Source organism: Notothenia coriiceps, unplaced genomic scaffold, assembly GCF_000735185.1.
Source record: "Notothenia coriiceps isolate Sejong01 unplaced genomic scaffold, NC01 NC01_scaffold00029411, whole genome shotgun sequence".
NCBI lineage: Eukaryota > Metazoa > Chordata > Actinopteri > Perciformes > Nototheniidae > Notothenia > Notothenia coriiceps.
In genome coordinates, this window is record NW_011362112.1 from 1 (window position 1) to 12,161 (window position 12,161).

The following is a 12,161-nucleotide window of genomic DNA, read 5'->3' on the forward strand; positions in this document are numbered from 1 at the left end:
CAGTGGGTGTCGGCAGACAGACAGGCTGAAGCTACTGAATTAGCACACACACACACACACACACACACACACACACACACACACACACACACACACACACACACACACACACACACACACACACACACACACTGGATTTGGTGGTGATGGTCGAAACTCCTGTGGGAGACTAACTTGGAGATATTTGTGAATTAAATCTTCAGAATTCTCCCGTAAAATCTAAATGTATCTCATTTCAAAGTTTTAAAAAGACGTAAAGTATTCTATCTCGTTGCGGTTTCCCCTTTTAGATTTGACAGTCCTCATGCAGCAACTTTTTCTTACATTTCTTTATTATTTTCTGAGAAAACAATAAGAGAAGTCCTCTCAGAAGACTTCCCTCAGGCGGCTGATTGAGTGTAAAAGGTTTCTCATGCTTCTGCACCGCAGGCTTGTAAAACATGAACGTTGACTTCCTAAAAACATAACTTCCACAGTCCAGACGCATTCTTAATGTGCAACACATGGGACGTTTTAAATTCTCATTACTCTGGTGCTCATTTTAACGAGATATTTGGCTTTGAAGTGAGGAAATATTATATTACACTAAAGGAAAGCCATTACACGAGCAAGACCACACAAACTCATCAAAAGCTTGTTTTTAATGTTCGGTACATTAAACTATTCCGTCTATTCTGCTTAAAACTGTTTTTAAGTAAAGTGTGCTAAATGGGGATTTAGCAATCAATCAATCAATCAATCAATCAATCAGAGTTAATTTATATAGCCCAACGTCACACATTTGACATTTGTCTCAGAGGCCTTTAGAGTCTGTACAGAGTATGAATATGATGTGGATACTGCAGAGGAGTTCTCTCACAGATTTCGCAACAGAAGCAGAAGTGCATTTTCCCCAGAGAGCGGCTGCATGCTCTGGATTTTTTCAGCCAGGTTGTGCAGAATAATTTAAACTGAATTGAACTTTGCCCTCAAATACGCTGATGTCCTTCAATGAACCTCCAATGGGAGTCTGGCTTCTAGAAAAGGAAGTTAGTCAGGAGGATTTCCCTGAGTTATATATCAAAATCCACGTTTTCATGTCTTTTATACATGAACATGTGTCCCCTCTGTGAAGAGACTCTGGGCTGATAACGCTTATATTCATCTGAAGTGGGTCATTGTGCAGAATGAGTACTTTTTGTACTTAAAGTATATTTTCATGCCAATACTTTTCAGTGTATTTTGAAATCAGGACTTGTACTTGCAATGCAGTACTTTGACACCATAGTTATTGTACTTTTACTTAGGTGAAGGATCTGAGTATACTTCATAAATGCATTACTTAAAGTAAAGTTACACTCCAACACCGTCTGTGTATCTAACAAAAGGTAACGCCATTAAATGGACCTAATTACTTACTAATGTACCTGAATGTGTACTTCTGTAAATTGTAATAGTTTCTATTAATACTATGTGCTTCGTCTCTATCTATACTTTGCTCTAACAATGTTCATCCTCTGTGGGACGAATAAAGGACTTCTGATTGTGATTAGAGTTTTTTTCAGGGTGGATTTAAAGGCCTCTTATTATCATGCAAAATGCACTTTTTAATGTAATGGTGTGTTAGTCAGAGATGAACCCAGAGAGAAATAGTACACAGTGTCTCGGTTCAAAGAGGTGGATCCAGGTCATGTGTCTGCCAGCCGCCTGTAGGGGGCACTTTAACCCACATTTATATCTCTTTGGGAGCTACATTTTCTTTCTGTGCCGCCCTCCATCAGCTGCTGCAGCCACCAACCAAACAGGGAACAGGAGGCACTTTTTAAAAAATGCAGCGCCGGGTTTCATCCCTTTTGCAGGATTACGCTCCCCCCGTTTGTGGAAATGTGGAGAGACTTTAAACTCAGCAGAAATAGTTTCCATATGACTGACTCCCTAACTGTGATTATCTCTCAAAGAGCTGTTTCTCTGCATGCATAACAACAAACATGCAGGAGCTGTGTGTTCACATGCATGGGGACACACAGGGCTGTAATTGAGCTGAAGTCACCAGCCTTTTGTTCTGTGTGGACCAAACTCCATGCATCTGTTTTACCATTTAAACATAAATTAGCAGAGGTTATTATTACAAGAATGTATATAAATTAAGATGGACCCTAGTAGGGAAAGCATGTGTTATAATAGCAACAACATAATTAGACAGAAACAAAGAAACACATGAGAATATACAAAGGGATAATAATATATATTAATAATAATACAAATAACATGAATTTACATATACACAGATATCATATTGTGTGTGTATATATATATTTGCGTGTGTGTATATATTTAAAGAGCTGGATGTGAATGATTGTATTCGGTCGGTAGGAGCAAAGTGCTCCTGTTCCAAGGAGAACTCAAATGAACTCAGGCTCCGCTCTGATTGGCTGGAAGCCTCTGCACGTGCCCTTATGAAACGTGCAGGCAAGAGACGATCTGCAGGGGGCGGAGCTAGAGGAAGAGGAGGAATGGGAGGGAGAAAAAAGGGAGGAACGCTGCGGTATCAGAGAGGGTTCACTCATCCCAATGCACAAAGCTTTACTATAACATACCGCTTTTATTTTTATTTAACATGCTTTTGTTTGCATGTGATTGTCTTTAAAAGAGATTTTTTTACCAGGTTTGAACAATAACATTTTCAAATATGTGGACAAAAAGACAAATGTAAACACTTCAAATAGTGTAAAATGTAAAACAGTGTAGAACGTGTATGTATTGCATGCAACTTAACATTGTACAACATCAAATCAAAGTACACAATCCTAAAAGTCGACTTGTGGACCTAGAAAATGATTTTGTTAAAGGTTTGACAGAAACATGTGGGAAAGATTCTAAACAAACACTGTGAAATTGTTTTAAATGGCATAAAAATAACATTTCACAGCATACAATCATATATGTACTATCTTTTAAATCATCTGTGGACTCAAATATGTGTTTTTTTTGTTTGACAGACAAATGTAAAAAAATATATAAAAAGCATGTTTAAATGGCATACAAATTCAATTACACTGCACAAAATCATATATGCACTATCTTATAAGTCATGCGTGGAGTCAAATATGGGGTTTTCTTTCTAGCTTGACAGAAAAATGTAAGAAAGAACATGTTTAAAATGTGTACAAATTACATTTCACAGTATAAATCATATGCACAAGTACAAAATCAGTAAGTAAACTTGAAATAAGGTGTCTGAAAGCTTAAACTAACAGCGCATTGCATATGAGTTTGCTTTAAGAGCGTGTGGGTGACAGTTTGAGATAGTTGGTGGTTGTAGTAGTAGTAAGAGGAGGAGTTAGGGGGAGATGGTGAAACACCCCTGCAAAAAATAGTGGACAACGTGGCTCTCAAAGCATGTTCCTGTCTACCTGCTGAATGTCTCACTGACAGAGCACTACTATAAAGGTACAGAGGGGGAGAAAACATAATCCCTGCCTTCAACATGCCATACAAATACCAAACCGGTGTACTGTGAGTCCCACATTCCTCACTAATGACGGAGAGAAAGTCTACTTTCTGTGCCTCATAAAGGAGATTATAGCGAGTGACCCTGGTTTCTGTATGTGAATGTTAACACAAACTAAGCTTCATAAAATCTGACTTCAAAAGTTGTTTTAATACATTTTACTTAGCGGCAGAATGTCATGCATTCATATGGGGAATGTTATGTATTCTATGTAATCACATAAATAACACAGATATATCTGACAGACAGACAGGCAGTGAGACAGGCAGTGAGACACCCGGCTTCTTCTCACAATCCACGTGTGTCTGTCTGTCCTAACTTTACGCGCCACCGTTTTCCTGGAATCCCACCCTACACCGTATCCCTCCGCGAAATAGTCCCTTACTTCAATGCGTATTAACCAAATGTGCCCCTTTGCGTGTTTTTTCCGCCAGGATTAAATCGAAAGAGGAATCGATGGCGCACATATTGGTGATACATTTGGATGTCATGGTCGGTTTTTGGCTCGTTTGGTTGTTTTGGCGCGGTTTTGCTTGGTGCGGAAGGACACAGGCGGAGGTGGAGGGATATATATGAAGCATTCTCCGCCGAGCCACACCTACTCTGTGTGTGTCTGCGCGGAGGGACTATCCTGTCAGGAAATACCATGCTGCCCTGCTCTCTCTTTAACTTCACACGCAGAAAATCTCACCCCAGAAGACGCTTGTAGTTTTTCCTCTCTCTCTTTGTTGGATTTTACCTCGGATATTTACGCACGGGTTTCTCTATTGTTGTCTTTTTTCCATTTTCCTGCATTTTGACTCTCTCCTGTAAGGACAATTGAAGGTAAGGCGTGCAAAATCATAAAAAAATGCAAAATGTATATTATTCTACTAATATGGCATTCATATCAGTTTATAAATGCGTGTTTGGTGTGCTAGTGTGCATGCTTTTCTTGCAAAATGTGCATTGTGTGGTGCGTGGTGGAAGAAAAGCCGGTTTCACGTGGGGACTCCATGCTTTGCACATGTGAGGTTTAAAGACCGGTAGGGCGGGTGCACATTTGCATTAATCCGCTGCTTTTTGCTCCTGTTTTATTACAAAGGAAACATTGCAGATACTTTAAACTTGTTGACATGTTTTTTTTTGTAAATGCGTCACTTGTAAATTCATTTAAATCGTGTTTTAAATGTGCACATGTTGTCACGAAGTGGTGATACAGCATGCAGTCAGTGTGATTTATTAAGAGTTAAATCTGCACAAAGAAAAACCTCAGTGAGATTTGTACGTTTTATTTTACATTTTGAGTAAATGCGTCACTTGTAAACCGTGTGCACATGTGTCGTATTAACGCAGACTGCTGGAAAGCATGCAGTCAGCGTGATGTATACAGCTGTAGTGAATCTACATCGAGGAACAGTAAGAATTTTGCAATTTTCCACGTGTTTACATTACATTTGGAGTAAATGCGACACTTGTAAGCGCGTACACACATTGATTTATTACAGAAATACACACAAGGTGTACACTGATTAAAAGCATGATAAATACATCTTTACAGGATCAACTTTAAACCTGAACTGATATTTTTTACATTTTACTCTCATGCCTACTGATGGAATGCCTTCATATGGGATCAACACTGATTTAGTGTTGGGTTTAAGTAGTGCGTAAATAGCGTCATTAACACTTAATTAGTAATATTTGAGTGTCTTGTATAACACGGCTCTGTATTTGAGGTTGTTGGCTCAGGTTTCCCAGGCTGCCATGTTACATAAAGGCTGCCTTTAACTCGCTGTCTGCAGCACACACACTGCTGCTTTGTTCTCACACACTGCCTGCTATACATGCACATACCATAAGACCCCATAGGAATACCACTGGATTTCCCCCTCACTCAGCCTGCTCCACTTACAGCTTTTACTGGTTACATTTAAGGCTTTTACAGCGTTTTTATTATTATTATGAAAGCATGGTTTATAGCAGCATGTCCTGACTGGTTAGCGCTTGGAGCTTTTTAAATGCTAACTACCCTCTTTGTGCCGAGCAAAGCAGGTTTACTATGTCAAATAAGTTGTGAAACGGTAGCAATGGGTCCCGGGAAAACACAAAAGCCTCCTTTTCCACCCTGAGGGTTTTGCTTTGCATGCCAGCAGGTAGCCGGGGAAGCTTTTTATTCACTTTCCAGGGTGGAAAGAGGTGTTAGGTTTGGTCTCCCAGCTGTTGCTGTTATGTCACATGGATGGGAGGGTGTTAAAAGTTTTTTCTGTGGGGGATTTTGGGGGAGCATTTTGGGGCGGGGCTACGATGATGTAAACACTGATAAAGAGTGGCTCACAGTGGGGTCGGGTCTCAGTCTGGAGGAACTGGTTTAATCTTTCACTACAACTCGGATTACTACATTTCAACACTCTGGATTTTAACCCCTCACTACCTCTTTCTTCCTCAGATTCTGTCAACATGCTTCAAAGCTTCTCCCAGTCTCAGGACTGGCTTTACACAGAGCCGCTGTTATTTGACGATGAGTTCTGCCAGAGTTTGATGAAGGACCTACAGAGTCTGCCGACGCCCCCTCAGTCTCCTCCGATGAAGCCGGGTTTGGGCGGCACCAAGCCTCTCTCCAAAGAGGACCAGCTGAGCTACGTGTCCGACATCCTGCTGGAGGACCACGACATGCAGCTCAACTGGAACTCTGACTTCTTCCACAGCCAGGAGAGTAAAGAGGGGGATGTGGGAGAGCCCTGCTCCCCCCTGGAGGAGGAGGAGGGCGGGGAGGACTGTCTGTGGCAGTGCCTCTCCGGAGACAAGAGTCTGGAGGAGAAGCTGGTGTCCTCCATGCTGGGCTCCAGCCCGCTGCTCTCCGACATCAACACCTCCATCTTCGAGGAGATCGCCGGCTCCACGCTGGACTGCCAGAACCTGATGGAGCCCGGAGAGGCCACGTCGGACTACGGCTCCACCGCGGGGGAGCTGTCCACCTACTCCTCCAGCGACTCTGGTGAGATGATAATAACAATAACAATAACAATAAATCCATGTACTCGTCCAGCAACTCTGGTGAGACAACACCTCTTGAATCCTTCAACAAAACTCACTTATTCAAGAAGTAATTGCTTTTATTATCATTTGTACATAGCTACAGTGTAGATATGTGTACATAGCTGCAGTGTAGATATTTGTAAATAGCTACAGTGTAGATATTTGTACATAGCTGCAGTGTAGATATGTGTACATAGCTACAGTGTAGATATGTGTACATAGCTACAGTGTAGATATTTGTACATAGCTACAGTGTAGATATTTGTACATAGCTGCAGTGTAGATATGTGTACATAGCTGCAGTGTAGATATGTGTACATAGCTGCAGTGTAGATATGTACACATAGCTGCAGTGTAGATATGTGTACATAGCTACAGTGTAGATATTTGTACATAGCTGCAGTGTAGATATGTGTACATAGCTGCAGTGTAGATATGTGTACATAGCTGCAGTGTAGATATGTGTACATAGCTACAGTGTAGATATTTGTACATAGCTGCAGTGTAGATATGTACAAATTAAATGTATTATTATTCATCCAGTGAGAATTCACCTTATAACACCCCTTGAATCCTTAAATCCTCTCAAAAGTCACATATTCAAGGTATTCTGATTCTGATAAGGTTTTATTAGATAAGATAAGCTTTCATCTATCCCTGAAGGGAAATCACTTTGTTACGACACAGGGACAGAGCTGCTGATCTATGATGCCCTGCCTTTTATTTATTTCAAGTATCCATGGGAAAAAGTTATGTAGAGACGATATAAAGAAAAGTAGGTCAACATATAACAGTAGTAAGTGATAACAACAAATCCACGTATTCATCCAGCGACTCCGGTGAGATAAGGGTTCATTTGATAAGATAAGCTTTCCTTCACCCTGTAGGGAAATCAGTTTACTATGTTGCAACAAAGGGACAGTGCCCTTTGTCAACATATGTAGTAAGTAGTAACAACAAGAAAACCAGGGGTCAGCAATGAGAGGGGAACACAGGACAAGGGGGTAGTGATAACCAAAAGGACAACCGCAGCGAGTCACAGCAATAATTAGATTTTAAAAAGGAAGTGAAAGTCCAAATGATAAATAACAATAATATTATAAAAACAGAATAAGCAGATACAAGTTAAAATAACAATATATAAAGGCAAGTACAAGTAACAACAATAAACAAAGAAATACATGAAGATAATAAGAAAATAAAAAAAGAGGTCAAAGATGTGAATAAATCCTAATAAATGTCTTTTTATGCTATTATGAGTCTTTAGCCCTTAATTATCTTAACCTTTAACGAGGCGCTCCCCTTATTGCATTAAGTGTTTGACTCCAGGTTAATCTTCTTATCCTGCAGCATCTAAACGGCGTGAACGCTCCTCTCGGATCTCTGGCATTCCTCTGATAATCCCAGTTAGTGTTTAGTGGCTCTGAGCCCAGACCATAGTCTATTGTAAGCCCCGCCCACAGTCTATATGAAGCCACGCCCATCTGTAATCCGCAGCGGGGCGGGGCTTAAGTCACCGATTGACACATGAGAGGTTTTAAAGCTGTGTGTGTGAGTGACTCAGGTTTGGCGGCTACATCCATTAACTCCTGACCACTCATTTTACCGCCTTCCGGTTATAAACAATCACAATGTATTAGCTTTTAATGCAACTACTATTTTACTTTATAATACTTTTCAATATATAAATAAAATGATAACAATCACAAAAAAAAACAGGAATATAATTAATTATAAATAAAAAAAACAACAATATTTAAAAAATAAAATAAGCAGATAAAAGTTTCATTAAAACAAAAAAATATTTAATAAGACTGTAAATTTAAAGATAAAAACGGGATACATATAATAATTTAAATAAAAATCACAACAATCTGATAAGAAAATATAAAAAGTTTTAGCTTTTCGTTGTGCTATTTTACTTAATTGCACTTTCCAACAGTTAGCGCACGTTAATGGCTACCTGGTGTGTGTGTCTGTGTGTACAGTGTCTACACTTTTGTTATTGGTGTTAGCTTCTTAAAATGTCGTGTCGCCATCACCCAGCGGATAATGTTACCACAGGGGTCGAAAAACAAGTGTGTAAACTCATCCAACAACTATACATTGTTTTTGTAACTGGCACACCAACTTCTTTCGGGATAAATAAAGTCCTATCTTATATTAACCCGTTTCTTCTTCTTGTGTTACAGAGGAGGAGATAGACGTGGTGACGGTGGTTCGGTGCTCCTCAAGCCCCTCCCCTCGCGCCTCATTGGCCGACCTGTCCACCCGTCAGCAGAAACAGGAAGAGCAACAACGAGCTCAGCAGCGCCAACACTTTGAGATCCAATCGCAACACAATTACGCCGCTCCGTGTCCCGCCTCTCCGCCACCTTCGTCCAACAAACGCTCGAGAGGAAGCGACGGATCTTCCCGATACCATCACTCGTCGAGAAACTCCTCGTCTTCTTCTTCGTCGCGGTACCACAGCCACAGTCATCATCACAACAATAGCAGCAGCAGCAGCAACTCGTCACGAAACTCCACGGAGACGGAGGATGAAGAGGAGAGGCGGCGAACGCACAACGTCATGGAGAGGCAGCGGAGAAACGAGCTGAAGAACTGCTTCGTTCACCTGCGAGACAACGTGCCCGAACTTTCCAACAACGACAAGGCGTCAAAGGTTGTGATCCTGAAAAAGGCCAGAGATTGCATTTACGGTTTGGAAGATGAAGGACATCGACTTCAATCCAAGAGAGACAAGCTGAGGGCGAAACAGGAGCAACTGAAGACTCGGTTAGAGAGGCTGCGAAGCTAAAAGGCAGCCATCTTGAATTTGTTTTAAGTGACAATGCAAGGGGGGGAGGGAGAGACTGGGTACACAGAAAGGGATGCAGGATGGCGTCATGCTGCAAAGAGCGCACAGAAGTTGGACTTTCTTGTAACGATGATAACGCTGGACTGAGCAGACATGCTGCCAACGGAAACACAACACACTCATTGCCTCAGAACTCATTATTCTCATGCCTTGACGGCTGACTGTTGTAGAGAGTAGGAGGGTTTTTGATAACAAAGCGAGCAGATTTTTTATTTTTTTAAAGCTTGGCTGAACGCACACTGAAAGACTATATATAAAAAAGGTCTATCGTTTCTTTTGGAATCTACTTTTTGGGGTGCAGAAGCCATGAAACTGGGAGCCACATCAGCTCAGGAGTTGAATGAAACTTGAATGTTGTGTTTTCAGGACATCTTATAGCCATACTAACCAGTGACCCCTCCACTCTGACAGGTGCCTGATGCTGGCTTCCAAGTTCTCTGGTCAAATGCACTTCTGTGTATTCCAATTTAATCCCAAATCTAATGCTTTTTGAATGATTTTCGATCAGAAAGGAGCGTTTTTCAATGTGCCGTCAGCCCTGTTTGGCCTCAGGCCGAAGCACCACTCTGTTATCAGGTTAATGACAGTACTTAAAACAGGTTTAATACTGTAGTAATAACAATGCTCCGCCTAAGTTCAGCTCGGAGTGTTTTCTCAAGTTGAAAACATGGGAATAACTTTGTATTTAAGTATTTTGTTTAAACTCAAAGGTAGCCATATTAAAAATGCAGGTTATTGTGAGGAGACTGAACCCGGGGAGGTGATCCTAAAATCGTGCTTTCGTAGCAAATCAGCCAAAGTCAAGATAAAAAAAAACATTAAGATTCTTTCAAATGCAAAAAAACGGAGACAAACCGGTGTCGTCCTGATATTCAAAGGTTAAAGTTCGGAGGACGCTGCAACGAACAACAATACTGTGATATTTACTTCTATAGCAAACAAGTGAACATTTAAAAAGCATTTTGATTATTGAAAGATCTATTAATCTAAAATTGACCTCATGACACTTCACTTGTCGTGAGAAAAACACCATTTAAAAAAAGATAAGATTGGCCATGGTTTCATGAATGGAAGCCACTGAGCAGCACTCCCGTGTTAAACAGCGTCCTTTTGTGTCCAATTAAACTTGTGTTTTTTATTATACGGACACGGTATACGCTGACGCCACCATTTAAAAGTTAAATTGAACGCTGTACATGTTCATCTTGGCAGAATTTAAAAGCCTGAAATATCTTTAATTGGGTTGAATGTTTAACTGAATGCTATTGTAACGCTAAATATCAATTATTGCCAATGTTCTCCCCATTAACGTGCTGTCTTTGTTGTGAAATGTGCAAATGTAAGGTAAACATTTGCTTGTCTTGTCAAATGTCTTAAAAAATGCATCCTGTTTTAGTTTCTTTACGAATTGAGTTCTGCCTCGAGTGTACTTGAACAGACCCTGGTTGTTGGGAATAATGAGAGTTGAGGTGTTTTGTTTTTTTTACGGTAAAAACCTGTTCTGCCTTGAAATGCATTCTGTTCAGCACTTCCTGTTGGATCATGTCGCTGTCTGGTTAAAACCTCATTTGCTTCCATTTTTTTTTTTTTTTTTTCTGGGGGAGAAAATGTTTCAATTTCCCATTTTTATGGGATTTCAGGTTCTAAATAACTGCCTCCTGAAGTCAATATGTGGTTTTAACAAGACAGCAAAGTATGATGTTTGTTTGTAAATGGAGGTAGAGGTGTTTTGTTGAAATGGTAAAAACCTGTTCTGCCTTGAAAATTAATTCTGTTTTTTATGTCGCTGTCCGGTTAAAACGTTGTCTTCTAACAATAGTTTTATATTGTCCTCGGACGCTTCAGCTCCTTGGAGTTTTAGCCATGTTCTGAAGTAACGAGGTTTCAACGAGACAGCGACGATGGTGATTTCTTTGTTCTTAGCATGATGAAAACCTACCTCCAGCCGGCTGCAGTCTGTTCTGCAACGTTAACGTTTTTTCTGGTTTAAATATTGTACAGATTTTTAAAAGAATATGTAAATATTTTTGTTATTGTATCATAAATTATTTTAGTCGCTTTTTTTTTTTTTTTTTTTCATTTTGAATTTGAGGATTGAAAAGAAATGTTATCCTTTACCAAGCAGCACTTTTTTTCTAAATATTGTCGTAATTAAAGAATGAATGAGAGCTGGGAAGTCTTTGTGGTTTTATTGCACGCACACACACATTTATACAGTCAACTGGAAAACTGTTGCACTTTTTGGTATTTTAATAGTAAAGTAATACAACTTTAGAGCAGAGTCCTGCACGGGTCTGATTTTCAAGACCCGCTCCCGCCCCGCACCCGCGACGTGCAATACCGAACCCGCCCCGCTACCCGCACATATTACCAATTAGTTCCGCAACCCGACCCGCCCCGTCGGCACAGGATCCGCAACCCGACCCGAACCCGCATATATATATGAGCAGTGAAAACGTGCAATTATTAACACACGCAGTTGCATATTTCTCTCAAAAAGCGTGGGATGTTGGTTATTCTCTCCATCTAGGATGACACCAAAAGCCTCCCAGACGTTGGATTTCGCTCTTGAGGAAGTGTTGGAAAATGCTGTATTCTCCGCTAGAGAGCTTCNTTTATGATTTATGAAGTCAAGGTGGCTAATGTTGGGCTATAAAGGAACTACAGCACGGTCACATGACTTCACGTCACCACCGCTAAGCTAAAAGAGGCTAATGTTGGGCTATAAAGGAACTACAGCACAGACATGGCAGTGTACTAAAGGAATGAGTTGGCTGGATAGGGGAACATAGG

General features: G+C 40.5%; 1 protein-coding gene across 1 annotated transcript; it reads left to right on the plus strand.

Annotated features, from left to right (window-relative positions):
- Nucleotides 1-4,080: 4,080 nt before the first annotated feature.
- mych (myelocytomatosis oncogene homolog) lies at nucleotides 4,081-11,536 on the plus strand. The gene is made up of 3 exons (XM_010786606.1): nucleotides 4,081-4,315; nucleotides 5,919-6,467; nucleotides 8,701-11,536. Exons 2-3 carry the CDS (start codon nucleotides 5,930-5,932, stop codon nucleotides 9,306-9,308), a joined length of 1,146 nt encoding a protein of 381 aa, XP_010784908.1. The 5' UTR covers nucleotides 4,081-4,315; nucleotides 5,919-5,929; the 3' UTR covers nucleotides 9,309-11,536.
- Nucleotides 11,537-12,161: the final 625 nt, after the last annotated feature.